Raw genomic sequence first — 27,964 nt, 5'->3', positions numbered from 1 at the left:
TGACCCGGCGGCGGCGCGGGCGGGCTCGGGACGCGCGGGAGCATGGAGCCGCGGGCCGGCTGCCGGCTGCCGGTGCGGGTGGAGCAGGTCGTCAACGGCGCGCTGGTGGTCTCCGTGAGCTGCGGCGAGCGCAGCTTCGCCGGGATCCTGCTGGACTGCACGAAAAAGTGAGCGGGCGGGGCGGGGCCGCACCGCCGACTCCGCGGGACGCTGCCCCGCCGCCCGGCGCCGCTTTCGGTTTCTCCGGCCCGGGTGTCGGGGCGCGGGCGGCCGGCCCGGGGGGCGGTGGCGCGCCCCCCGACGTGGCCGCGACTTTGGGGCGGGGAGGACGCGCGGCCGGGCGAGGGGCCGGCGGGCGCCGGGCGGGGCGCGCGGGGCGCCGGGCCTCCCTCGCTCGTCCGCCGCAATTAACGCACTTTTCTTTGTTCAGACGCACTGTTGGTTGGGCTGGCGGCGGATCGCGGCCCTTGGAGGGGTCCGAGCGCCGCGGGCTCCCCCCGTGGCCCCCGGGGGTCCCCGGGCCGCGGCGAGCTGGCCGGGACCAGCTCTGCCCCCAGGGGTCCGAGGGCCCGGGAGCCCCGCAGAGCCCGGGCCGGCGCCCCTCGGGAGGGCGGGTGGGCCCGCGACCTGCCCGCGGACCACCTGTGCCTCCGCCAGAGCCGTCGCGCGGCAGCGAGTGTCACTGCCCCAGACATGACGAGGCGCGCCGGCCTGGCTGCCCTGCCCCTGCCAGGCTTTATTCTGGACCTGGAAACTGACTGCCGTGCCTGCAAGGCCCAACTTTTCCCTCCCTGAAGACCCCCCCACACACACACACACACAAGGGCACAGAGCCAGCGGCCCATCTCCCTTGACAGTTACCCCGCCACTCCACATCATTAGATGTGCCAGGAGCCATTTATGAACAAGTCATGTGACTTAACATATGGCCTCCAGGGTGACTGTTGCCCTGCCCTGCTCAGCGTGGCCACCCTGGAGTGCAGACTCCAGCCCTGCCCAGCGCCGCCCTGCGAGTGCGGGATAGCTACCTGGGGAGCGCTGGAGGGTCCCTGCGCCCCGGGCGGGCCGGTTTTCCCTCCGGACTGGGCCGGCCCCGGGCCTGCAGGACTGCACCCGCTCTGCCCGTGCTGGTGGGTGGTTCTGGTCTCCTCCTCGGAGAGGGACTGCAGCAGAGGCACCAGCTCAGGGCAGGGTGCTGTGCAGTGTCCTTGGGCTCGCTCCCGGAGGCCCTGGGCTGGTCTGTTGTGCAGATTCTGTGGGAAGATGCCGTCTGTCAGTACCTCAGGCCTGGGAACGGCAGCTGAGGGGCGCGTGGGTGCCAGCCAGCGCTGGTGAGGAAGCGTTCAGCTGTAACCAGAGCCACCCCCGGGCCAGGGCTGAGCCCCGGTGGGCACAGCGCTGCCTTGCTGTAGCTCTGTGTGGCTGAGGAGACACAAGGTTTACTCTGAAGACAAACCTAGCCAGGTTTGCCCAAGGCTTGGCCTGAAGCAGCGCGAGCTTCTGCCCACCTTGGGCTTGTCTCCCTGGTTTCTGTTTCCAGTTCTCTACCCACGGTGTTGTGATTTGCAGAGCTAATGTTTCCAGCCTCTTGGCAGGCAGGGGGGCAGTGGGGTCAGGTGATAGGGTCCTGCCCCGTCCTCCCCGGGTGCCTTTGTCTCCACACAGGGGCCCAGTTATCCTGTGTGGGCTCTGAGTGGCAGGGAAGCGTCCTTGGGGACGCCTTTCGGTCTCAGAGCAACTGGCTGGCAAGCTGGCCAGTGGTCGACATGGCTGGGGGCCGACAGTATTCATAGGGCCCCGCAGCACCCAGATTAACGCAGACCTGACCACACGGTTGTCTGTGTAGCACTGCAGCTCCCCTGCCGGGCTTGGCGCAGCTCACACAGGCTCCTGAGCCGAGGGGCTGAGGCCTGGCCCATTTTGGAAGATGGTGTCTTTCTCCCTTGCCTCTCACCCCTGTCTGCAGACGGGGGCTGGGCGCAGGTCTTGCAGTGCGGCCTGGCGCAGTGCCGCACACCTCTTCCTTCTGTCTGCAGCCTGCTGCCAGACTGCTGTATGGGTGGAAGCAAGCTCTCTGCTGCCGAGTGCCTGCCTGTCCACTCATTCACGTGTGTTCACTAAGCAACTACCGTGTGCTGGGAGTGGCCCAAGGCGAGCTGCTTCTAACAAGTGCCGGCAAATTCAGGCTCCTTCCAAAGCTTTGCTGAGCCACACCATGCACAAAGGAGTGGTGAATGGGAATTGTCTAGTTGACACCAAGTATTGTGGCTCTGGCTGAGAAGTGATCTGAAACCAGTGAGGGTGACCTCTGACCCCAGGGCTTCCAGCCTTGACCTCTAAGCCAGTGTATCTCACACTTGCCCGTTTACGAGTCACCATGGAGGCTGTACTGAGAGTGGGTAATCTGGAGGGAGGGTGAGCTATAAGGGGACAAGACATCCCAAGTACCTCCCAAGTAGCTGGAGGTGCCCAGGCACTGCAGGCTAGAATACAGGGGCCCTGACTAGCAGGCTGGTCTTGGGGACTCCCCCAGGGCAACATCAGTTGTGAATGGGGCAGAGGGTATGGGACTGACCTGGCTGGAGCTAACAGACCTTGAGCTCAGCATGCTGAGACCCAGCCGTCTGTCCCCCCCGTCACCCCCCCCCCCCCCGCCCTGCCTGCGTTTGCTCCCAGGAGGCCTCTGTGCACTCAGCTTGAGTCCCACACCATTTCCTACAGCTGATTGGTTGTGGGGCCACAGAGACTGCAGGTGCCTTCTAAACCAGTCCTGGTGACCAGCTTCAGGGGGCCCTGGGGGCTGTCGCTGCTAGCACCTAGGCTCAGGGAGAGGTTTTCCAGAGGCCCCGCCCAGCTGGGCACATCCGCATGTTTGTGACTCAGCCCCTCACAGACAGCAGCAGGGACAGCAGCAGGATGGCTGGGAAGGAAGGTCAGGGGCAGCTGGGGGAGACCGGGGGGAGGGGACCCCACATCCACAGGGTTTTGGTCGGCCTGCCGTCAGGAATGCAGGCAGCTGTAGACAGGGGCAGCCTAGAGTGCTGGCCGGTGGCCAGGACTGCTCTTCCTGTCCATGGCCAGCCTTGGCCTATCTGCCCTGGGAGGGTGGCTGAGACAGACCACCAGGTAAGTCACCAGAGATGTGGCGTGGCCAACCGGTGTCCTGCTGAGCCTTGGGCCAGGCCACGTGTCCGTGGGCTGTGAGGTCCTTGCTGGGCACTGTAGGGGAGAGAACCTTGGAGTCCCTGGGACCCCTCAGGGGGGTGCTATTTCTTTTGGATCTGGCCTCCATTTTAGAGCCTCCTGAGCTGCTCATCCCTGCCTCAGTCATCCCTGCCTCAGTCATCCCTGCCTCAGTCATCCCCTCAGTCATCCCTGCCTCAGTCATCCCTGCCTCAGTCATCCCCGCCTCAGTCATCCCCTCAGTCATCCCTGCCTCAGTCATCCCTGCCTCAGTCATCCCTGCCTCAGTCATCCCTGCCTCAATCATCCCCTCAGTCATCCCTGCCTCAGTCATCCCTGCCTCAGTCATCCCTGCCTCAGTCATCCCTCAGTCATCCCTGCCTCAGTCATCCCTGCCTCAGTCATCCCCTCAGTCATCCCTCAGTCATCCCTGCCTCAGTCATCCCCTCAGTCATCCCCGCCTCAGTCATCCCCTCAGTCATCCCCTCAGTCATCCCTGCCTCAGTCATCCCTGCCTCAGTCATCCCCTCAGTCATCCCTGCCTCAGTCATCCCTGCCTCAGTCATCCCTGCCTCAGTCATCCCCTCAGTCATCCCTGCCTCAGTCATCCCTGCCTCAGTCATCCCTGCCTCAGTCATCCCCTCAGTCATCCCTGCCTCAGTCATCCCCTCAGTCATCCCTGCCTCAGTCATCCCCTCAATCATCCCCGCCTCAGTCATCCCCTCAGTCATCCCTGCCTCAGTCATCCCTGCCTCAGTCATCCCCTCAGTCATCCCTGCCTCAGTCATCCCCTCAGTCATCCCTGCCTCAGTCATCCCCGCCTCAGTCATCCCCTCAGTCATCCCTGCCTCAGTCATCCCTGCCTCAGTCATCCCCTCAGTCATCCCTGCCTCAGTCATCCCTGCCTCAGTCATCCCTGCCTCAGTCATCCCCTCAGTCATCCCCTCAGTCATCCCTGCCTCAGTCATCCCCTCAGTCATCCCCTCAGTCATCCCTGCCTCAGTCATCCCTTCCTCAGTCATCCCCTCAGTCATCCCAGCCTCAGTCATCCCTGCCTCAGTCATCCCTGCCTCAGTCATCCCCTCAGTCATCCCAGCCTCAGTCATCCCAGCCTCAGTCATCCCTGCCTCAGTCATCCCCTCAGTCATCCCTCCTCAGTCATCCCTGCCTCAGTCATCCCTGCCTCAGTCATCCCCTCAGTCATCCCTGCCTCAATCATCCCCTCAGTCATCCCAGCCTCAGTCATCCCTGCCTCAGTCATCCCTGCCTCAGTCATCCCTCCTCAGTCATCCCTGCCTCAGTCATCCCTGCCTCAGTCATCCCTGCCTCAGTCATCCCCTCAGTCATCCCAGCCTCAGTCATCTCTGCCTCAGTCATCCCTGCCTCAGTCATCCCTCCTCAGTCATCCCTGCCTCAGTCATCCCTGCCTCAGTCATCCCCTCAGTCATCCCTGCCTCAATCATCCCCTCAGTCATCCCAGCCTCAGTCATCCCTGCCTCAGTCATCCCTGCCTCAGTCATCCCTCCTCAGTCATCCCTGCCTCAGTCATCCCTGCCTCAGTCATCCCTGCCTCAGTCATCCCTGCTCTAGTTTTCCTCAAAGCAGTTTCTCTAGCCAGCCCTCAACTTCCCCAGGATGCTCTATTGAGGGTTGTTTTGTGACAGTGTTGGAGGACCAGGCTGGGCTTCCACCGTGAGGAGTCCACCCAGCCCTGGAAGCCCTGTCCTCAGGTCTCCCACAGGGCCGTCCCGTCCCATGCGGCAGACCCCTCTCAGCCCAGAAAGGCGGGCTGGCTTGGGCTCTAGGGCTACCCATAGTGTCACCTGTGAGCACTGCCAGGCCAGGGCCGTAGGTCCTAGGGCTAGCTGACAGGCCACAGCTCAGCTTCACCAGGTGCTGGGCCTGCCAGGAGACAGATGCAGGCCATGGTGCTCTGGATAGACCCAGGTCCAGCAGTGGGCTGGGGGGTCTTCCCAGAGAGAACAGCCTGGCTGGGACTGTGTCTGCACCTTTGGTGTTTTTCACTCCCTGTCTGTGAAGTGAGAATGTTAGTCATGAGAATCCTGGGGGACTCCTGAAAGTTGAGGGGCCCAGCAGTGCCACCTGCTTCCTGCTGGCCAGGCCCAGTCCTGCCCCCTCCCTGCCCCTGCCTGGGCTGAGCCGCTCTGCTCCTGATCCACCGTGTTGGTCTTGGGCGTGGCCCGGGAGCTCCAGGAGGGCAGAATGGCCGCTGCTGCCAGGCTGCGACGGGGAAGGGGCCGGCCGCCTGGGTGGCTTCCCAATTGCCCAGCCTGGGAAAGGACAGGCCTGGTGGGATGGGGCGCCGGCCCACATCGAGGCTCGGGGCTCTACCCAGGGGAGGGCTGCGGTCCATCCGGAACACGCCGAGCCCACCTGAGGGCCATGCCAGGAATGGGCACCAGCCTGCTGTGCCTGTGTGGGGAAGGTGGCGGAGCCCCAGGCAGGCATGGGCGGGATCCACACGGAAGACAGAGCTGCAGGCCCAGAGGCAGGTGGGGGCTAGGAAGGATGACTGGCTGAAAGGCGCGTGGGGCTGGGGTGGCGGGAGGGAGGGAAGCAGGAGGTGGAAGGCTGCAGTGTGGACAGGCACCAGGGCTTGAGGAGTCCTTACTCACAGGCCTGGGGGCTGTGAGCACTGGGCGACCCACCCCTGACCAGGCCCCTCATCTTCCCTCTCCCAGGCCAGCCACCTGCCTCTTCCTCTCTGTTGTCTGGTTATCTTCACCCCAGCCCTCAGCCCTGTGAGGGGCTGACTAGTGGGGCGCAGTGGACGGCCAGCCTCTGGGGTGGCTTCCTGGACCCAAGGCCTTCCCCGGGGGCTTTTGGAACCTTCCTTGCAGGGCTTGGTTCTGGTGTCACTCTAGCAGGGACCCCACTGCTCCCCAGATTGGGGCTTCCCAGCTTCCTCTTTCCCCGGCAACATCCCCATCCTTGAAGCCCCCTGGTGGGCCCCAGCGTCTCTTGGAGGGGAGGAGACAGGTAAGACCTGTGATCAGAGCTGCGCTTTGAGGCTTCTGGCCATACACCAACAGGATCCCCTCCCCGGCCTGGCCAGGCCTCATCTCTGAACACAGATACTGTGCTCAGGCTTCCCGGCAGCCCTCCAGCCCTGGGCCCTTCTTCCTCTTGGGGCCACAGGCCAAGACGCAGACACTCCCCTACCTCAGCCCACAGATCATGGGACAAAACGGCACAAGTCTGCCTGGACACCCAACATGGGCCATGCGCAGGTCCCCACCCTTGCTCCCAGCCAGCAGACGCCCTAGATGGGGCCTGCAGCCTCGGGGCCACACCAGGACCCGGAGGCCGCCACCCTCTCCCTCATTGCCGACTCTCCCTTGCCAGGTCCGGCCTCTTTGGACTGCCCCCGCTGGCACCGCTGCCCCTGGCTGACGAACCGCCCGCCATCGGCTGCCACGGCCCGGTCCCCGAGGAGGGGGGAAGAAGAGTGGCCGAGGAGGGGAGCGGCTCCCCACCTCCTCCCTGCAAGGGCCAGTCCCCCAAGGAGACCCGGCCGCTCAAGGCCGCTGGCCCCACACCGCCCCCGCCGCCGCCGGTGCCGCCGCTGCCCGCCACGAGCCTGCCCCCCTTCCCGCCCTACTTTGAAGGCGCCCCCTTTCCACACCCGCTGTGGCTGAGGAATACCTACCAGCAGTGGGTGCCGCAGCCACCACCCAGGGCCGTGAAGCGGACTCGAAGGCGTCTGTCCCGGAACCGAGACCCCGGCCGGCTCATCCTGAGCAGTATCCGTCTGCGGCCGCGCCAAGTGCTCTGTGAAAAGTGCAAAAGCACCGTGAGCCCCGCGGAGGTCGGCCCCAGCCCCCCCACCACTCCCAAGGGCCGCCGGAGGCTGGGCAGCGGCCCAGACAGAGAGCCCCGCAAGCCTGAGGAGCAGGAGGACCTCACCGCGGGGGCCACCCCCAGGAGGAGCAAGAGGGAGAGGCGGGAGGAGGACCGGGCCCCCCGGGAGCGGGTCCCCCGGAGCCCAGTCATCAAGATCTCCTACAGCACGCCCCAGGGCAAGGGCGAAGTGGTCAAGATCCCCTCCCGAGTGCACGGCTCCCTGGAGCCCTTCTGCCCCCAGCAGGCCCTGCACAACGGCAGCCTGGCCCCCGAGGGGCTGCGGGACTCTGAGCCCAGGGGCAGCGGGGACTGGGTGCCCCGTGGATCCTCGGCCTCCATCCCCAAGCTGAAGCTGACACGGCCCGGGCCCCCCGGCCCGGACCTGCCTCCGCCCAAGATCCGCCTGAAGCCTCGTCGGTCGGGCGATGGGGAGCAGGAGCCCCTGTACCGCGCCGAGCTGGTGGAGGAGCTGAACGGAGGCCCGCGGGGGCCCCACGCCTGCTCACCCACTCTCTTTCCAGATGGCTCTGGCCACAGGCTGGAGGACATGTCTTCTGGAAGTTCCGGTGAGGAGGAGGATGTCCACAGGCGTCCCCAAGGGAAGCAGGAACGTGAGGCCCTGGCTTTTCCATGCCCCGAGAGGAGAACAGGTGGCTCCCGGGAGCCGGCGCACGGCCGCGCCGGCCCGGAAGAATCTACGTCACCCGGCTCTGAAGTAACCTCTCTGGACACCGGCGACCCCTCCTCCCGGGACCCTGCCTCTGCCACCTCCCCGACCCGAGACGCGCGGCCTACTGTGCCCCCGCTCACGGTCAAGCTGCACACGCAGAGCGTCTCTAAGTGCGTTACCGAAGACGGAAGGACGGTGGCCGTAGGGGACGTCGTGTGGGGTAAGATTCATGGTTTTCCTTGGTGGCCAGCGCGTGTCCTTGACATCAGCCTTGGCCAGAAGGAGGATGGAGAGCCCTCTTGGCAAGAAGCAAAAGTCTCATGGTTTGGGTCTCCAACTACATCCTTCTTGTCTATTTCAAAACTCTCCCCTTTCTCTGAATTTTTCAAACTGAGATTTAACCGTAAGAAGAAGGGGATGTATCGGAAAGCCATAACAGAGGCTGCAAACGCCACTCAGCACGTGGCCCCAGAGATAAGGGAGCTCTTGACCCAGTTTGAAACGTAACTTTGGTTCTGCGACCAGGTGAGTGAGTCCCCTGGGGAGCTTCCTGAGCTGGCGCCTGTGTGGTGCCCGACGCACCCCTGCTAGTACACACGGGCTGCGGCCCCTGGCTGCCACAGGGCGGGCGTCCTGAGCTTGCTTGTCTTTGCCAGTCTTGTCACCTGAGCGCCCTGATTTATAGACGAGGCCAATTATCAGCTGTGTGTTCAAAGCCAGTCTGAGGTTTAGAGCATTTCTCAAAGCCCCGTGGGAGAGTTCCTTTCGCGCAGTTTGAGGAAGGGCTCCAGGGCAAGGCTTTGTCTTCTGTCCCTTGCTCCCCGGCAGCCTCCTTCCCTTTCAGAATGCTGGGCCGCGCCTCGTGGCTCTCCTGCTCCAGGTGTGCCACGATGCCCTGCACTGGCCGCAAGGGGGGGGGGGGTGAGCAGTGTTGGCTGCGCCTCCACCCCTTGCCGGCTGAGGACCTGTCCCATCCTCTGGGCCCAGCGTCCTGGGACCCCCGTCTCCCCCTGCCCCAGGAGAGCTCTGGAGAGCCACAGGCAGCCCTCTGAGGACCCTGTGGAGCTGGGGTGTCCCCTCATGACGGATGATGAGGTGTGACCGTGGGCTCTGAACCCGTGTCATCTTGTACAGGCGGGAGCCAGCCTGTGGGGTGGGGGGCATGGCCTGGGGCGCTGGGCCACCCCTGCGGAATGTCCGGAGGTGAGGGCCTCGAGCTGTCGGCCTGTGGCAGACGGCCAGGAGGGTCACCCATAGGGTTGTGAGAATTGCCCCATGGGGCTGCAGAACTGCAGGGAGCTGCAGCTGCTCCAGACCTCCTGCTGGCCCCGTCCAGCTCGGGGCACAAGGTGTGTCCTGCAGGGTCACCTGCTTTGTCGTCTCTGTTGGGAAGACTTGCTTTCTCGGGCCTGGGAGCCTGAGGCCCTGTGACTTCTTCCCCAGATTTTCAATCTGATGCTTCCCATGGGCACAGAGATGGGCAACCTGGAACATTCTAGGCCAGGGTAGCACATCAGCCCCACTTGGGCCTCCACTTGGTCTTGGTAACGGTTACACACCTGTGGGCCAGGCTGCCCGCTCGGGGGACCACTCTGGAGCCTCGGCCAGGAAGGGGACATGTGCTTGGGGGAGGGGCCTGGGGCTCCCTGGTCAGTCTCCTCACTGTTCCACCAAGAGGGTCCAGGAGGGCAGCTGTGCTGTCAGGGGCCTAAGGCTGCCTGTGCTGTGCTCAACCCCCCCCTGTGCCCCCCCATTCTTCCCCCCTCCCCCCCCCCGTGCTTGCCGGGTGCATCTCTCCCCTCATTCCAGGCCAGGGCCGGGTCTGTACCCTGGCTGGGGGTGGGGGGCAGCCTTTGCTGGTCTCGGCTGGGACACTCTGTGGGGAAGGGCAGCAGGCTTGCGGAGGAGTGAAGGGGAAGGTCAGGTCACTCGCTACGGGGGCCTGGGTTGGTGTGGCCCTGGGGTGTCTGCTTGCCCCTGGGCCCTCCCTTCCCCTGCCAAGCCCTGATGAGGGAGGCGGGGCCGGGCAGGCCAGCTGGAGGGAGGGGAGGCTGTGGGCCCTCCCCCATGGTGGACATCAGCTCAGTCCTCACAACACCACCTTCAGTTCTGGTCCGGTGGCCATGGGGGCTCAGTTCAGGACCGGACACAGTACAGGTCCACTCAGTCAGAGGCCCAGCGTGGCCTTGGCTGCACCTGGGAGCCGGCAGGCCTTGCGGGTTCAGGGCTGGCCCTGTTTATCCGGAAGCAGAGGAAAAATCTCACCCAACTGGTTTGTCTGGCCATCTAAACAGGCTCCTTGTCCTGGGGCCTTGCCTGGACCAGCCTGTGCCCGGCAGCCGTGGTGCTCAGGGTTCTGGGGAACTGGACCCCTCCAACCTTGAGTGCAGAATGGTGTTTGTCCTATATCTTCTTTTTGTAAGAATTAAAGGCAGAGCAAAGCCCTCAGTCAGGCATTTTGTGCTCAGCTATGACCAGAGGCGGCCCCGCAGCCTGGAGTCCCGCAGGTGTGGTCCAGCAGCTCCTGGTGTGGTCCGACTTTGCTCTGCCTTGCCAGCAGTGCTGCTGGGCTCAGCCCCAACAACACCTTCTCTCCGCGGGGAGCCCACTGGAGGCCTGGTGAGGTGCTGGTGGCCATCTGTCCTCTGGACCCGGACACTCAGAGGAAGGAGGAGTCTGGGGGCTGGGCTCACCGGCTGGGGCTGCAGTGCCTCCAGAGGTCCTGCTGCCCCCTGAGTGTCAGGAAGAGCTCCCTCCCAAGATGTACTGTCCCAGAGATGTCCTTTGCTCGCTGTGACAGGTGGCCAGAGGCGTTGTTGGGGGGGCAGGGCTGGCCTAGGCAGATGGACAGGCATCCAGCCCCGCTGGGCATGGGGATGGGCCCCAGGACAGCACCACCTGTGTGACGCACCTGTGTGACTTGGGCTCCCCTCTGAGTCCTGATGTGGGTGGAAGGCCAGGCCACCCCCAGGTTTTCTCACTGTCCTGGGGTGACAGCAGTGCTTGCCTTGCTGGTGAGCCAGCGAAACGTCCTCAGCTTGGGTCACACCCAGGGCTTGGGAACGGCCTTTCTCCAGCCCCTCACAGGGCTGTGCCCGAGGGCTGCGGTGCGCTCTCAGAGCTGGCGGGGTGGGGCTGGGGCCAGGGACCTGGGCCATGGGTGGTGCCAGCTTCTGGAACTGTGTCCCAGTGACACTCCGACCTCGGGGTGGCTTCAGGCAGCTCTCCAGGGAGGTGTCTGAGGCTGGCTGGAGAGATCTCTCGGGGGACCGTGTCCTGGGCAGGCATGCTGCTCCCACCCAGCTGCAGCCCTTGAGCTCCTGGGAGCCCGGGGCCTGGCCAGGCCCTCCAGCTTAGCCATGCCAAGAGGGGCCGTCCTGAGCCACTGGCCCTGAGGCCACGGGCCTTTCTGTCCGGCCCCTCATCCTGTCTTCCTGCTCTGCCTTATCTAACCCCCACCCATCTGCAAGAGCCAAACTCTTCACCAGTAGTAGAGGTGGCAAAGTTGGGCAGAAAGATTGTGGGCCCCAAACAGAGAGACAGGAGACGTCTGTGAGTCACAGTCTGCAGGTCAGTGATAATCACCTGGGCCTGGCCAGGAAGGAAGGGACTGGAAGCAGGGCATCAGCGGGCATTCCGAGCTGGGCTGGGATCCGGGAGGGCTTCCTGCCGGAGGTGACATGCTGAGATCATGAACGAATGGAGGGGGGCAGAAGAGCATGTGGCATGTCCTAGGTGGGCTCAGCCTATACCCGTGTTGGACCTAGACTCTGGCCTCACCCCAGGGGCCAGGAGGAGCCTGGAGGGCAGTGAGCAGGTCCCACGGGTGCCCAGTCCACCAGCTTCAAGGACAGGACACGGGAGGACTGGGGTCGGGCTGGAGGCATCTCAGTCAGAGAGGTCAGACCTCAGGAGCCAGGGGCTGGGGCTGGAGTGGGCGATCTGGAAGAGGGGGGAGGGAGAGAGGAAGGGGAACCCCGGAACATTGGCTAGGGGAGCAGCCCTCAGAGCCACAGAGACAGGGAGGTGACAGGAAGAGGACAGGAGTTGGGGCAGGAGGGGCTCTGCTGGAGCGTGGCTGGTGCAGCCACCTGTTCCCAGAGGAGGCTTCAGGACCAGCACAGGCGAAATGGGGCCTTGCCTGCTCCACCGGAGAGAGGGAGGCCCGGCGGTGCCAGCCAGGCCGGGGCTGAGGGCTCAGCCTGAGGACTGGCTAGAGAGGCATGTGCACCTGCCCAAGTGTCCTGGGGGCCCAGACTCCTCTTGGGGTCTGAAGACTGGTCGGTGACCAGTGCGGAGAGTGACCAGTGCAGAGGCGGCGGCCATTGTGCCGTGCTGGCTGCCCCGCCTCCCAGGGAGCGGGGTCACGCTGCGTTACGAGCTGGCGCTGTCTCGGCACTTGCGCATGCCTGTCCTGCAGCAGCGGGGGCTGTGCGCCACCTCACTGAGCCACAGAGCCACTGGCTCCAGGGGGAGCAGCCCTGTCTCCTGCAGGAGTTCCTGCGGCCCGACTGTGGGCTTCAGTATTCCGCTGCAGGTCTCCGAAGTCCAAGTCTGGACTCGGGCGCAGGCCCGGCTGGCCTCCCCAACACAGGAACTTCTGCCCCTCCAGCTCCTGCTGGCTTTACGCGCTGCTGCCTTGTGGCCGTTCCCTGGGATGCCACCTCTGTGGCCTTGGTCTTGTGGCTTCTTCTCTTCAGTTCAGAACCTGCCTCTGTCTAAGCCCCGTGGCAGTTAGGGCTCGCCTGCATACTTAGTGTGATTTAACTACCTGTGCCTGAAGGTCCCACAGATGGTGGCTTTCCACTGCAGGATGAGGACCTGTTTCTGTGGGCCTGCACCCCCTCTCCTGTGTACCCAGTCAGGGCTCCTCACGTGCTCTCCCTGGATGTCTGTGCCACTCCTGAGTGACAGGGTATAGCCCTAGGGCCAGGCTGACCCAGGGCCCACAGGGCACCTGCAGACCAGGCAAACTTCTGCCCAGGCTGACCCAGGGCCCACAGGGCACCTGCAGACCAGGCAAACTTCTGCCCAGGCTGACCCAGGGCCCACAGGGCACCTGCAGACCAGGCAAACTTCTGCCCAGGCTGACCCAGGGCCCACAGGGCACCTGCAGACCAGGCAAACTTCTGCCCAGGCTGACCCAGGGCCCACAGGGCACCTGCAGACCAGGCAAACTTCTGCCCAGGGGCTGACACGAGTCCAGTTCTGCAGGATGGGATGCCAGGGGTGATGGAGGAGCCCCTATTCCAGAAGGATCCGTATTGGCCGGGAGGGAATTGGTCAGCTCAGCGTGGGAGCCAGCTCTGGGCAGCCGTGGCTCCTTGCACCTTCTGGCTCATCCTTCTGAGTTCTCCTGGGAGGACTGACCCTCATCAGGACCCAGCGCGGGTGTGCTCCGCCTGCCAGGGTGTGCTCAGTGCTGCCGGAGGACCCCTGGGTGGACACCACCCTGCCCTCTCCAACCTCTGAGCTGAATGGTTCAAACAAGCTCTGATTTCCTCCAGCTCTGAATAAAACTGCATCTGCTCCTGGGGGCAGGTTGTCAGCTGACTCTCTGCCATTTTCAGGGCTCCTGGTCCCTGGGAAGGCTGTAATTATTTTGTTCCAGAAGGAAGCCAGGGCCTGTAATTCCAGGCCTGCTGTGGGGCCCGTCCCATCCCCCACTCCCCAAGGCCTGGCCCCGCCTCCCGAGCACTGGGGGAGGGGCACCTCATTCACACTTGCCTCCCTGAGTCAGACCGGGCATCATGAGGATGCCCCTTGGGGTCTGCACCTCAGGACCAGGCTCCCTCCAGGGAGAGGACTGTGGCTATGACTCAGTCCCTACCACCACCTCCAGACTCTCCCAGTGCTGCTTGTCAGAGGCTCAGGCCCACAGGCCTCTCCTCGGCTGCCCGGCCCTCGGCGGGCATCCTGCAGGGTCACACGTGGAGGCTGGCATCCGAGCTGCCCGGGTCCAGTCTTCTGCCTCCACGCTGCCTGGCTGCTGCGTCGCTCACTGGCCTCTCTATGAGGCCTGGCCACTCTCACTTGTGGTTTCGGACAGGACCGCAGGACACACATCCATGTTGTCCTAGTAGTGTTCACCTCAGCAGGTGTCCTGTTGGCCCTCTGGCTGGCCGGTCAGCCCCGGGCCTACTGTGATCAGTGTCCAGTGGTGGTGTTGCCTCCTGCCTCCAGGCCTGTGCTCAGCCCCCTCCCAGGGCCCGCTCCCCTCCCCCCCAGCTGGGGCCTGGATACCTGGCTTCTCGGGCCAGTTTGCTGATGGTTTTGGCCTTTGCTGTCCACAGCTGGGATCACTGGGTTTCCCTTACAACAGGAGCCTTGGCTCTTAATGATACCAACAGAGTTTCTGGTTTTACATATGTAGAATGCTGTTTTTAAGCATGCCTATGTGATCTATAGTACGGTTTTGCTGGAATAAAACTTTTCAGAATAAGGAGCACTAATGCCACGTGCTCGGGGGATGCCGCTCAGGCTGCCACGGGCTGGGGACGTCCCGACTCCGCTGAGGCCCAGGCCCAGGGCCCGCAGGGAGCACGTCAATGCCCCCCCCACACTCCTGGGCTTCGGGGCCATTGGGACAGCCCAAGGGTGAGGTCACCACACAAGTTGGGTGGTTTCATTTTGCTTTGTATTTCGAGCTTTCAGAGTGTTTTGTAAGTCTGTGAGCATTTCCTTGACTCCCGGCCTGACTTCCCTTGGAGTCCGTCTGTCCGTCTCCCACAGTTGGCGTTCATCTGGTTCTAGCACATGCAGGTTCATGCCCGCTGGCCCGAGGCCTGCCCAGCACCCCTGCCCCGTGGCCCCCTGCAGGGGCGGGGGCTGGGCTGCCCTGGCCTTGCCTGGTGGGCTTCACTGGGGTGGGCGGCCAGCCTTCCTGGCTGTGGGGAGGATAGGGCCTCACAGGGAGGGGCTCCCGAGGGTGGAGTGAGTCTGCGTCTCCACCAGGTCAGTTCTTGAGAAGGTTAGTATCTTGGGTTTGGCAGCCCAGGCCGCCAGGCCCGCTCCACAGCTCCGGCCTCAGGGAGGGGCCGGCACTCAGCTCACGGCCTGCTCGTCCTGCTCGCTGCCATCAGCCCTGGAAGGCCGGTGGTCAGCTGACTGCTGCTTTCAGGGACACTGTGCTTTCCAGAAGGATCCAGGGAGGGAAGGCTGCTTTGAAGGCCATTGCTGCAGGGTGGGGAAGGCAGGTTAGGGGCTACCTCTGCTTCTGGTCTGTGGAGTTTAGCTAATAAGGATGGTTGCTAGTGGCTATGTGATGACATTTTCAAAGGCTGTGCCTGGTGGGGGCAGGGAGTCCTGGGCATTTTTGTCTCTCGGAGCTGCATGATCTTTGCACTGAAGCTCTGCCTTGCTCTGAGCCCCTTCTGGGCCCTGAAATGCTCAGAAGGGCTAGGAGGAGGAGACTCCCGCTGCCATCTCCGCAGAAGCTGCCCAGGGCCAGGCGCGCAGCACTGGAAAGGAAACCCCTGCAGGCAGGTGGGGTTCTAGGGCTGGACGCCACCCTCCTCAGGCAGCTCCAGCCTGGCCATTTGCCAGCCCAGGGAACCTTGGGCAGGTGGAGTCCAGGGGCTTAAGCGCTGCCTGGGCTCTGAGAGTCTCTAGGCATACTCACCAGCCAGCCACATGTGCACAGGTGCAGGGCCCCCAGAGGCCCCGGGAAGTCTGCTAACCTGAGGGCGCTCACACACAGCACATGGCCCTTGGTGAGTTTAGTGCTTCCTGATTCTCTCCTCCTCAGGCCTGGACTGCAAGGTCCTAGGATTCCATGGATTTCCTACCTCTTCCATCCGTTTGCAGTCCACACGCACACATGCATGCACACATGTACATGCACACACTGCGCGCACATGCATACAATTCACACACATCTCTGTCTTGCTCCTGGAGTGGCTGAGGCTGGCTGGGCCCCTCAGGCAGTTCCTGCTGGGCCCCCAGGGGCAGGGTGGACAGGGATGCAGTTGAACGGTATTCCCACGCAGATGGACAGAGGCAAGGCCTTTGCCGATGTGTGGCGTTAAGGTTAGGCAGCCCCCCTCCTCCACCCCCTTTCCTGACGCGGAGGAGGACTCGTGAAGACTAAGGCAGACTATAGTGACGGCCGCCACAGACCACACATGCCACGGACCCCCTGGAAGGCTTCTTGGGGCCTACAGGGAGCCCAGCCTGACCGCACCGGGCCCGGTACTGTCCCGGGAGAGCGCTCTCCCACCTTCCCCAGCCTCAGGACAGCAACGAAGGCTAGACCTGGGCTTGCACCTCTGCTAACCTGGCACACCTGCCATCCCTGGGCCTCACACTCACCGTGCCCGGGGACTTGTCACACAACATGGAGCCGGCGGGGGGTGGGGGGGAAGCCCGTGACAGCCGGACAGAGCATGGTGAGACTCGCCCCCTGGGCAGCAGATGGAGAGCGAGGCTCAGCAGAGGGAGCATGCTGGCCTGTGCCCAGGACCCCCCTCTGCGCTTGGGGGCTGCTGCTGGCCCAGATGGGGTACTTGGTCTAGGTGCATTCGTATCACTCAGAACACATGGTGCTATAAGCCCTGAACTGGCGTCATGAACGTGTGGCTGCGGGGACATTTTCCCAGGAGCCCTAAGTCGGGGCTTTGGCATGGCCGGGAAGGGGCTGCTACTGCCCAGGGTGCCTTTCGGTGGGTGGGGCGGGGTGTCCTGGGTGCTTGCCCTCCCATGGCTGGAGTCTGCAGCCTGCCCTCCCCAGGGAGCAGGGCAGCTGGGGCGAGTACGGCGTGAGGTGACCTCATGTCTGATCCCTGCAGTGGAGGCCGGGCTGCTTCTGCTCAGCTCTCCCTGACGTCCAGCCTGCTGTCCCGGGAGCCACCGGGAGTGAAGCCCTAATCCAGCCATACCTCAGTCTCTGTGGCTGCCCTCTCAGACGCAGGCCACACTCCGGGGACGGGGGTGCCTTGTCCTAGCCTGCAGAGGGGCCCTGGGCTAAGTCGTTGGAGCTTGTGAGTGCCCTGGGTCTCCCTGCCTGCATCGCCGGGGCCTCCTGGCCCTTCCTTGGAGCAAGACGCCAGGCTGGCGTCTCATCTTTCACTTACTGGGCATGCCCAGAGCATGGCTTCCCTCTGGTGGCCTCCATGCCCTCCCTGGCCTCTCCTGGGCAGGGAGGGGTAGGAAAGGGTCTCGACAGCTGTCACGGGTGGCACTGAGCAGATCCGTGTCCACTCCTGTCTGGTCTTCAGAGGAGAGGCAGCCTTCCATGTTCAGAATGTCCCCCCACACCCACGGGCTGGCCTTCGGGCAGTCCCGTGAGCTCAGACAAACAGGTTGGGCAGCAGTAGCTGGAGTTTCAAGTCAGAGTCCAGGGAGTTTATTGTTTTGTTTTCTTCACAAACAGTGTGTCCTGGGAAATGAGGCCAACAAGTGCCCTGGCCCAGCCTCCCTGGAGCAGGGTGGGCACAGGCACACACCAGCTGTGATGTCCAGATGGGCTTGCTTTCTGAGAGGTCACCCCCAGTGCCTGTCCTTATCACCTGGGTGGACTGTGTCTTGGGTGTACTTCCCAAGACAGGACAGCCTGTCTGCTGGCCATGTGGGGGGTCCGGGCAGCGCTCCCTGCCAGCCAGGCCCTGGGCCCCGAGGTGGCCTCATGCTGTGCTTGAGGAGAGTCTAGCTCACAACCCACTATGTCTAGAGTATGGGTCACTGGGGAGACATGGGAAGGGATGGTCACGTTGCCCTCCAGTGCCCAGCCCAATCTACCTTATGCTGGGTGGAGCATGCTCTGTGTGCCACAAAGACTGCTGTGTGGAGTCCAGACATCTTTTCACCCCATAACATGCAAGCGTCACCAAGCAAGGGGTAACCTTGCATCTGTTTTCTGTGACACCTGGTAGGCCTCTTCTGAGTCAAGGTTTTGACCTGAGCAGATCCTGGCTGGCTGGGGCACTGCCCACCTCCTGGCACTCTTGGTCTCGGGGACCCTATGGTATTCCTCACGCCTCCGCTCCAGCCCCCGGGAGCCCTACAGGTACCGTCCACCCTGCTTGGATGTCCAGCAGCCAGTGAGGCCTTGTGTTAGGTCTGCCACATGTCCACCACACTGGAGGAGGAGTGGGACTGTGGTCATCCCCTACCCTGCATCCTGTGAGCGTGTGTGGAAGAGCTGGTCAGGATGGGGGCACCGAGCCCGCCTGCTGGGGTGGGAGCCTGCTGGGGTGGGAGCCTGCTGGGGTGGGAGCCTGCTGGGGTGGGAGCCTGCTGGGGTGGGAGCCTGCTGGGGTGGGACCCTGCTGGGTGGGGAGCCTGCTGGCGGCCCCTCCGGAAAGACCTGGAGGCTCCCTTTCATCCTCCCTGCCTCAGAATTCCCCAGGGTGTGGCGGGAAGGCTCTGCCTGTCAGAAAGATGTCCTAGCACGAGTCCTTTTCCTTTTTGACTGTGTCGGTGTTATACGTAGCTCCGTTTTTCAAACCCATGAGTAGTATGAACCGTACTACGTGAGGAAAGGCTGTTTCTAGATTCTTTGGGTTTGGATGCTACTTGTGGACTTCTTCCTGTGGAAGGAGGTGGTTCGCGTTCTTAGATTCCCTCCTGGCCCAGCATCAGGATGTAGAAGCGGACCTTGGCTGAGTGGCGGTTCAGTGTTCAGCTGCAGGTCAGCGGTGCAGATGGCGACAAACCTATTTTGGTCCAACTGTTGGTCCTTGGCATGGGCCTCCCCCTCCCATTCTGTCTCCTGAGCATCTCTGTCCGTCCCGGCACTCAGAAGCCTCAGTGCCTGCATCCCCGTGAGGTATTCCTTTTAGTGTAATGCTGCTGACAAGCTTCTCCAAAGCAGAGGCTTCAGACAGTGCTCGTTAGCTATTGCTCACTATGCCCGGTGCTCACTGGGCAGGCTGGAGCAGCCAGAGCTCCTGTATCTGTGCCAGCCACGTAGGGCTGCTGAGCCACACTGGAGTATGCACGCACACACAAGTGTACCCTCCTTCCCCCTCCCCTCTTTCTCTCTCCACCCTCCTCTTTCTCCTCCTCCCTTCCCCCTCCCCTCTCCTCCCCTCCCCTCTGCTTTCCTGTCCTTCCCACTCTGGGGCTCCCTGCACTGGGGATGGCAGATGGGTCTCTGGGTTGTCCACGCCCCTGTGCTGGGGGCCAGGTCCTTTCCGGGGTCCCCAGCCCTCAGGTGCATGGGAGGCCCCCATAGTCACCTGCACAATGAGCACGTGGCAGAGGACGCCAGCCAGAGGCTGTCCCCAGCGCTCCTGTCCAGTCCTGCCTGGCCCGGACCCTGTGGCCCAAGGCCTCAGCCGCCTCAGATCCTCCTCAGACCTGCGCAGCGCCTGGCACCCAGGGCGGAGTGATGCACTGGGATCGGTGGGCTGGGGGCCCTCGGGCTCCCCAGTGAGCCGCAGGGCTCAAAGGAGAGGCTGAGTGACTGGAATGGACTCGGGCCTGGTGCTGGCCGCCCCGAGGGGCCTGTCCTCCACTGCCCCTGAGGTAACCTCTGTCCTCTGTTTTCTCCAAGGTCACCGGCGATGAGGTGCAGCTGTTATCCTGAACTTCTGACTTCTGTGAGGGCCCCTCATGCCTTCTGGCAGGCTGCGTGCAGACACATGCTGGGCCCGGTGGTCAGCCTGGCGTGAGTGCCCCGGAGGAGCAGGTGCGTGCCGAGAGGGGCCGGCCCGGACAGGCTCCTCCTGGCTGTGTGTCTGTTCCTGTGCCTCAGGCTATGGTGTCTCTGGCCAGGAAACAGCCCAGAAGTCCGTGACATGCTTGCTACTTCCTGTGCCGGACTGGCAGCTTCCGGGCTGGACGGTCCCCATGCCGCATGGGGCCGCCGTGGCCCGCCGTGGGGCCGCGTGCCGGGCAGGGTCTGGGCTGCTCTGCTCTGCTCTTCCCCCTGCCGCACCGGCTGGAGACGCCAACTTGCTTGTGGGGGTTCTCCTTCCCAGCCTGGGCCTGGGGTCTCTGTGCATCCAGCGAGGGGACCTGCCCCTGTCACCCACATTCCTCCCAGAGCAGGGTCCCCTGGGCACCCCAGCCTGCCAGGCCACTTGGGAGATGCTGCTATGAGTTGCCAGCACTGTGAGGAGGAGGGGTGAAGGGCGGGCGTGAATCACGGCGGCCGGAGGTTGGGAGGAGAGGCCTCCCTGCCCTGCAGTCATTCCTTTCCCCTCTGCCATTTCAAAGACCAAAAAGAAAAGGAAAGAAGGAAACATGGTCTTCTGTTCTTTCTTTAACTATGAAGAAGAATAAAAAAAGAGACGTCTGTGCTGCGGGTCTCCTCTGAGTGGTGGGCTTCTCGCTGTCACCCGGGGGCACTGACCCACGCCTCCAGCGCGCTTCCCGCCATCTCCGGCCCCCTCCAGGTTTTCTGGTTGACCCCTGAGCTCCCTGGGCAGAGCAGCCCCCTGGCCAGCGGGACGCCCGCTCTGTGCTCTTGCTGGACAGGCCTCTGTCTCCTGGTCTGCTCAGAACCCAGAGACAATGCTGGCAGCTTCGTTTGTCCCTGGTTCTCCTGAATGTTCTGGGTTTATGGACGCCGTGCCCTTCAGGAAGGACTCTGAGGCTGCAGCATGGCCAGGGGTGGCCAGCCGCCGGGTCCTCAGTAGAGCCTGGACATGGAGCACCATCTCTGCTGGTCAGGCGATTGTCCACGCTTCCTGTGGGCAGCTGCCCCAGGCAGCCCAGGGCATAGTTCTCAGGTCTCATAGCAGGGCACTCTCCCCAAAGAAAATCTTTCAAGGATCAAACCATCAGAGCCTCCCCTCCAGGGGTCCTGGGAACCTTTGAAAGTCACGGTGGGACTGCGTGAATCCTGAGAGGGGCTCTCCAGTGCTCACTGGACCAGTGCCCGGCTGCTGGCCAGTCCTCCCTGGGTTGTCCTGAGAACCAGCAGGTAACAGCTCTCCCCTTGGGAAAAGCTCAGGCCCAGGGAGCTGGACACCACCACAGTCCTTGGTGGTCATGTGGTCTCTCAGTAGTTGCTCTGAGCTGGGTCCTGAATCTACCCTTCCTCCCAGGGGCCCCCAAGAAGGCCTGCTCCCAGTCGGTTAGGGGGAAGAGGACCTGCTGTCTGGGGGCTGGGGCAGAGGTCGGCATCGTCCAGGAGTGGGTGCAGAGACCGGAGACTGGGATCTCTTCCTCAGAAGCAAATGTGTGGGTTTCTGGGATGAATTATGCATCCCAGTGGGCGGGGCCAGGCCCCTGGCACCTGTCCAGGCCCTGGGGTGGGGGTGGGGAGCCTTCCTGTGGAGGATCAAAGGATCACAGGGCCTGAGCATGGGGCCCTGGGTCCCAGCGAGGGAGACCTGCCAATGGCTGCCTCCTGAGCAGTCAGGGCCTGAGCAGGGAGGGAGGACCTGTCTGGCTCCAGGCTCCTTTAGCCCAACTTCCTGGAAAGGCCCTGCTCTGGGGGTCCAGGAGCTCCTGCCAGGGGGCCGGCCTAGCCACCTCCGCCCCTCCCAGGCTGAGATTCCAGGGGCTGAGGTTGCCGCTGAGCGTCCCCTTCCACTCCGATTGCAGTTTCCAGCAGAGTGGCTTCTGGGTGCACAGGCTCACTCCGGGGCCTTGCCGTCTGAACTGCGAAGGGCTCTGGGCAGGGGCCCTGCCTGCCACGCACAGCCCGCACAGCGCTGTGCTGTGGGGAAGGCGCTTCGGACAGAGGAGGGCCTTGCAACACTGCACACCACACGGCTGTGGTGTGGAGGCCTGGGAACTGGCAGGCTTGGGATGCACCATTGGGCAGCAGGAAAGATCCACAGGCCCAGTCCTCAGAGCTCCCAGGAGCCCCGCCACAGCAGCAGAGCAGCGGACGCCTGCCTGTCCATCACGTCCTAATCTTTGTGTCTGTGAAGTGCCCTTCATGTTCCTCGTGGCTCTAAGCAGAGGGATGGGCTCACTGCAGTGCCCTCCACTGCAGCCCCTGAGCCTCATGCCTCTCGACCTGCTCCGGACCCTCTCCCACCCTGGCCCAGCACCCCTTGCTTTCCCTCTTCGGTGCCATAGGCGCCCAGGCCCAGGACACGGCCTCTGGGGCTTCCTTCTGCCTAAGTTCTCAGGGGGATGGCCAGGCCCGTGTCCTGGATGGGAACTCAGCCACAGGCTGGTCTGCACCTCCTGTCCAGCCTCATCGCACAGGCTGGGCTGGCCGTTGTCCTTAGCTGTGGGAGAGGGTTAAAGGATGCTTCCGCAGATAGTTAAAACGGAAGCAGCTCTGGAAAGCGTCAGGCTTGATAGCACACTTCTGTAACCTCCGGTCTGTGGGAGGATCAAGTCTGAGCCCAGCTCTGGGCAAATGCTTGAAACCGTATATGAAAGATGAAAACAAAGAGCTGGGCGCATGGCCCAGGTGGTAGAGCACCTGTCTCGTGTGAGGCCCTGAGTTCAGACCCAAGTACCACTAAAATGAGGTCTACATCTTTTCAAGCAGATTACTTGTGTCTGATTTGGGGGCAGCCCACACCAGGCCCAGGAATGGGAGGCAGGCCCACACCAGGCCCAGGAATGGGAGGCGGGCCCACACCAGGCCCAGGAAAGGGAGGCGGGCCCACACCAGGCCCAGGAATGGGAGGCGGGCCCACACCAGGCCCAGGAATGGGAGGCGGGCCCACACCAGGGCTGGTGCCAGGAATGGGAGGTGGGCCCACACCAGGGCTGGTGCCAGGCCCAGGAATGGGAGGCAGGACCACAGCAGGCCCAGGAATGGGAGGCGGGCCCACACCAGGGCTGGTGCCAGGAATGGGAGGTGGGCCCACACCAGGGCTGGTGCCAGGCCCAGGAATGGGAGGCAGGACCACAGCAGGCCCAGGAATGGGAGGCGGGCCCACACCAGGGCTGGTGCCAGGAATGGGAGGCAGGCCCACAGCAGGCCCAGGAATGGGAGGCGGGCCCACACCAGGGCTGGTGCCAGGAATGGGAGGTGGGCCCACACCAGGGCTGGTGCCAGGAATGGGAGGCAGGCCCACACCAGGCCCAGGAATGGGAGGCGGGCCCACACCAGGCCCAGGAATGGGAGGCGGGCCCACACCAGGGCTGGTGCCAGGAATGGGAGGTGGGCCCACACCAGGGCTGGTGCCAGGAATGGGAGGCAGGCCCACACCAGGCCCAGAAATGGGAGGCAGGCCCACACCAGGGCTGGTGCCAGGAATGGGAGGCAGGCCCACACCAGGGCTGGTGCCAGGAATGGGAGGCAGGCCCACACCAGGGCTGGTGCCAGGAATGGGAGGCAGGCCCACACCAGGGCTGGTGCCAGGAATGGGAGGCAGGCCCACACCAGGCCCAGAAATGGGAGGCAGGCCCACACCAGGGCTGGTGCCAGGAATGGGAGGCAGGCCCACACCAGGCCCAGGAATGGGAGGCGGGCCCACACCAGGCCCAGGAATGGGAGGCGGGCCCACACCAGGGCTGGTGCCAGGAATGGGAGGTGGGCCCACACCAGGGCTGGTGCCAGGCCCAGGAATGGGAGGCAGGACCACAGCAGGCCCAGGAATGGGAGGCGGGCCCACACCAGGGCTGGTGCCAGGAATGGGAGGCAGGCCCACAGCAGGCCCAGGAATGGGAGGCGGGCCCACACCAGGGCTGGTGCCAGGAATGGGAGGTGGGCCCACACCAGGGCTGGTGCCAGGAATGGGAGGCAGGCCCACACCAGGCCCAGGAATGGGAGGCAGGCCCACACCAGGCCCAGGAATGGGAGGCAGGCCCACACCAGGCCCAGGAATGGGAGGCGGGCCCACACCAGGCCCAGGAATGGGAGGCGGGCCCACACCAGGGCTGGTGCCAGGAATGGGAGGTGGGCCCACACCAGGGCTGGTGCCAGGAATGGGAGGCAGGCCCACACCAGGCCCAGAAATGGGAGGCAGGCCCACACCAGGGCTGGTGCCAGGAATGGGAGGCGGGCCCACACCAGGGCTGGTGCCAGGAATGGGAGGCAGGCCCACACCAGGGCTGGTGCCAGGAATGGGAGGCAGGGCTGGTGCCAGGCCCAGGAATGGGAGGCAGGCCCACACCAGGCCCAGGAATGGGAGGCGGGCCCACACCAGGCCCAGGAATGGGAGGCAGGGCTCACACCAGGCCCAGGAATAGGAGGCGGGCCCACACCAGGCCCAGGAATGGGAGGCAGGGCTGGTGCCAGGCCCAGGAATGGGAGGCAGGCCCACACCAGGCCCAGGAATGGGAGGCAGGCCCACACCAGGCCCAGGAATGGGAGGCAGGCCCACACCAGGCCTAGGAATGGGAGGCAGGCCCACACCAGGCCCAGGAATGGGAGGCAGGGCTGGTGCCAGGCCCAGGAATGGGAGGCAGGGCTGGTGCCAGGCAGGCTCAGACAGCAGCAGTCTTCCAGTAGGGCCTTTCCTACAAGGATCCAGGTTGCATAAGCTCATCAGAACAGAGCCAGGCTGGACAGCTCTCAGCTGCCCACCCTCGACCCTGTAGAGAAGGCTCTGGCCCTTTTACCTCCAAAGGACCCTCGGGGTCAGAATGGGGTTCAGTAGCCCTACAGTGGAGGACCGGGTCTGCCCTTCCCATCCCCCCTCATGTGGCAGTGTGTCCCTCCCTGCCTGTCCCCCAGGTCTTTGATCTGGGCAGAGTGACCTAGCTCTGCTCAGCAGCTGCTCCATTCGGGTCCCTAGCGGCTCCCTTGCTCCCCACACCCCCCATGCTGGCCATCAGTCATGAGCCCAAGGCCAGCTGCCACTGATCTGACATGGAGCAAGCTAGAAGGGGAGGGTGTAGAGGAAAGGCCATGCCAGGGTAAGAGCTTGGTTTGTGTCTGCCCTTCACCCTCCTCCCCCTCCTGAGCCGCCCTCCGCTCCTCCAGCCCCCCACACCCCTGCACCTCCGTCCAGCCACAGCCCAGGTGCTATCACTGCTCTGCTAGACCCAGGGCCGGGGGTCTCGGTCTCCACGTCTGGCAGGCACTGCAGGCAATGTGGGCCTGGACGGGGGCCTGTGCCACAGGACTTCTGGCTCTGCCTCCCCTCCTGTCTTGCCCTGCTCTGCACCCACACCTCTGAGCCCGGCAGCTCCTTCCCCGGCACACAGGCCGTGCTGGTCTCTGTGCAGCATCCCCAGGTCTCGACCTGCTCTGTGTCCCACAGGAGGGAGAGCAGGGAGCAGGGCCCGGGGTGAGAGCCAGGCCCCAGCCCCTGGCTCTCTCCTGGTCTCTGCCCTCCGGGTGTAAGGCCCCAAAGCCCCAGACACTTCCAGAAGCCTCATTACAAGGCCTCTCCTGTCTGAGGCTCTTTCTCGCTGATATTAAAGTGCCCACTGGTAACAGAAAGTCCGTGAAGGAAGGATGGAGGTTATCTGTAGAGCCTCTGCTAGCTCTCCCCCGGGAGTTCTTCAGCACTTGTGGGTATTTTCTCTCAGATCCAGCCTCGTGGCACCCAGCAAACACTGCCCAGTTCAGCCCTGCCTGCGGCCGTGGCTTCCATGTCCTGGAGGCTCCCTGGCCGCAGGCTTGGCCCTGGGTGCCGGCAGCTGCTTGGCATTGGTGCAGCCCCCACCCGGCGCGGTGAGCCACGCCTGCGGTTCCCCACCCCAGCAGGGACGGAGAGACATGAGCTGAGGGGAGGGGAGGGGCAGGTGAGGCCGTCGCTGGCTGACCAGGGCCCTCCTCTGCTCAGAAGGATTAGCCATTTTCTGTCCCAGGAACTGGAGGAAGCTTCGGGACTCCACCAATGCCCACCAGAGGAGGGGCCACGGCTGCCCACTCGTCTGCTCCCAAACCGACTTCCCGTTCCTCACCCACTCCTCCAGGCCGGGTGGCCAGCAGCCCCTCCTGCAGGGCTGCGACTGTCTGTCGCTGTCGCCAGGGCCTCTCTCCTTCCTGCCTCACCCCTGGGGAGGCTCCAGCCTCCGGCCGGCTGGTTTATTTTTAGCTCCTGCCCCGCCTGGCACTGCCATGGCCTGTCGCTGGGAAGAGCAGAGGGCCGAGGCCCTGCCCAGCCCCCGGCTCGGGAGACGGGCCTTCCCTGGCTTTCTGGAGTAGCGGGGCTCCTTTCCTTCCTGGCTGTGCCATGGCTGAGGGGGGCCGGGGGTGGAGCTGGCGCGGGCCCAAAGGACTCCTGGGCAGGCGGCACAGGGCCCGCATTCACAGCTGGAGACACCCAAGGAGCTGAGGACCGGGAGGAGGCTTGGCTCCAGATGCCAGCCCTGGGATGCAGCGAGGAGGAGGCCAGGCCACGGTGGAGGGTGAGGGTGAGGGTGGAGGCCGGGGCCACAGATGTATGTGGGAGTGGGCATCCCCACAGGGAGCAGCTTACGCAGGGGACACGTCTTGGGGATGACCACAGGAGAGGCGGTGTGCAGAGGCTGGGCTGGCTGTGCGCTCAGGGGAGACCTCCCTTGTCTGCGGTGGGCGGGGAGCTGGGCAGGACTGGGCCAGCTGCCTGGCCGCCCAGGGCTCCTGGTCAGGCCTGAGCGGATTCTCCGTCCCGACCGTCCCTCCCCTCCAGCAGCCTGAGGGAAGACTCCGCACTGGAAGGAACTAAAGTGAGGTCTACTCTGGGACAGACCTGGAGAGTCACTGAGCCTGGGGCCAGACCTTGGCTTCCGGGGGAGGTCCTTGTGAGAGGCTTGGGTGGGGCAGGAAGGGCAGCGCCCAGTGGCCCTGCATGGGCAGCTGGACATTCCTCATGGCAGTGGGGCTCACCGCCCCCTCAATTCTGTCCAGGCATGAGTCTCCCCAGCAGCCATCTCCCCCAGAGAACCTTCCTGAAGCCTCAGCCAAGCGGTCCTGGTGTGGGCGCAGGGTAGGATTCAAGGCAGGGTCTGAGGTGTTCTCAGAGCCCAGGCTTCTCCTGGGGAGCAGGGGGAGGAGAAACAGGCATTTAAGAAAAGACTTATGGAGCTAAAACTCATACACCAGATGGCGCTCTCTTTGGCCTCACTGCGGCTCCGGATGCGGGATGGTCCCTGCTTCACATCCGCCATGGGGTGTGTGGTGCCCACCAGAGCTGGTCTCGCTGAGCCTGGGGAGGAGCCCAGGATGAGGCTGATCCCTGCAGCCCGTCCCCGCAGCCCGTCCCCAGGACGAGGCCCGTCCCCGCAGCCCGTCCCCACAGCCCATCCCCGCAGCTCATTCCCAGGACGAGGCCTGTCCCCGCGGCCTGTCCCCAGCCTGCTGTGACCTGCGTTTTCAGGGAGAACCCAGGCAGGGTGTCCCTGCAGGCCAGAGCCAGATGACCTGCTGTCACCTCTGCAGAGGCCTCTCTCTTCTTGCCTGCGTGTGTGGGGCCTGAGCCCGGCCCTGGCCGTGGCTCTCCTGATGAACTGGTGGACTTGTCCTCTTAGCACAGTCCGTGCTGGCCCTGACCAGCCCTCTCTTCTGGAAAGTGTTTTGGGGAAGGTGAGGACAGTTTCAAGGCTAGGCCTCACACCTGCTAGGCAGGCCCTCTGCCACTTGCACCACACTCCAGCTCTCCTTGTCTGTGACTCTCTTAAGTGTGGCTTGTTTCCACAGAAAGGGGAGCAGAGCCTGGCTGTTAACACTCTGCTCTGTCGGTCGTGGGTGGCAGAGGCTCTGCTACCAGGCAATGATCCCAACAAACAGGCATGGCTGGATCCTGGCTCACACGGTGTGAATCTCCTGAAATGAGTGGTGTGTGAGGGTCCAACAGCAGCACGTCATCTCCAAAGCCTGATTGTTGACCGAATTTGGCCGAGGTTCTAAAATGGGGAATACAATAATCAGACCACGTAAGGGAGTTGCATGGCCAACTTCTCTGAGAGAATGCTTCTCCCAGTCCCGGACATTGCAATCAGAGTCAAGGGTACTAGGAGTGGAAATGGTTTGTTCTAGAATGTTAGGCAGAAGCTAAGCACCAGAACAGAACTCAGAATTCCTTGTCTCTTGCAATGTAGAAGCTGAGATTAAGTCACATGTGCATGCAGAATGGGAAAAATAATCCAACATTTAGGATAAAAAGGATCTGCAGATTCTCAGATCTGGGAATGGAACATGCCAAGTGTGTGTGGGTTACTTGTACATGTGCATATTTCTCTGTGTGTACATGTGTCTTACACACACACATGTCTGTGTGTTCACGTGTGTGGATGCTGACTCAGATTCTTTCCCTGCAGCCTCTGGCACAGACGCTGCTCATCCTGCGGCTGGACCAGACATGGATTTTCCACCTGCGCTGGCCCTGCAGTGTCCAGTCCCACCCCAGTGCAGGTGAGCGGCACGCCCCTGTTCTGCTGTCTGGGGCACAGCTGCGGAGGCTCGCCATCCACACCAGGACCTCTGTCTTTAGGCTCCTCTTTGTTCCACAA

General features: G+C 63.5%; 1 protein-coding gene across 3 annotated transcripts; it reads left to right on the top strand.

Annotated features, from left to right (window-relative positions):
* Nucleotides 1–22: 22 nt before the first annotated feature.
* Pwwp2b (PWWP domain containing 2B) lies at nt 23–27,939 on the top strand. 3 transcript variants are annotated; one of them, XR_006146416.1, is made up of 4 exons: nt 23–167; nt 6,550–8,242; nt 19,212–19,346; nt 27,773–27,939. XR_006146416.1 is itself a non-coding variant. In XM_042672305.1 (3 exons), the coding sequence occupies exons 1-3, from the start codon at nt 43–45 to the stop codon at nt 19,223–19,225; spliced, it is 1,527 nt and encodes a 508-aa protein (XP_042528239.1). In that variant the 5' UTR covers nt 23–42; the 3' UTR covers nt 19,226–19,914. The 3 variants fall into 3 exon arrangements, 2 of the variants coding, with proteins under 2 accessions (XP_042528239.1, XP_042528237.1); XM_042672305.1 differs by lacking the exon at nt 27,773–27,939 and having other exon boundaries at nt 6,550–7,937; nt 19,212–19,914; XM_042672303.1 differs by lacking the exon at nt 27,773–27,939 and having other exon boundaries at nt 19,212–19,914.
* Nucleotides 27,940–27,964: the final 25 nt, after the last annotated feature.

Source organism: Dipodomys spectabilis, unplaced genomic scaffold, assembly GCF_019054845.1.
Source record: "Dipodomys spectabilis isolate Male_0828 unplaced genomic scaffold, ASM1905484v1 ptg000693l, whole genome shotgun sequence".
NCBI classification, from domain to species: domain Eukaryota; kingdom Metazoa; phylum Chordata; class Mammalia; order Rodentia; family Heteromyidae; genus Dipodomys; species Dipodomys spectabilis.
The sequence above is the reverse complement of the archived record's forward strand: the minus strand, read 5'-3'. Positions and strand labels throughout refer to the sequence as shown.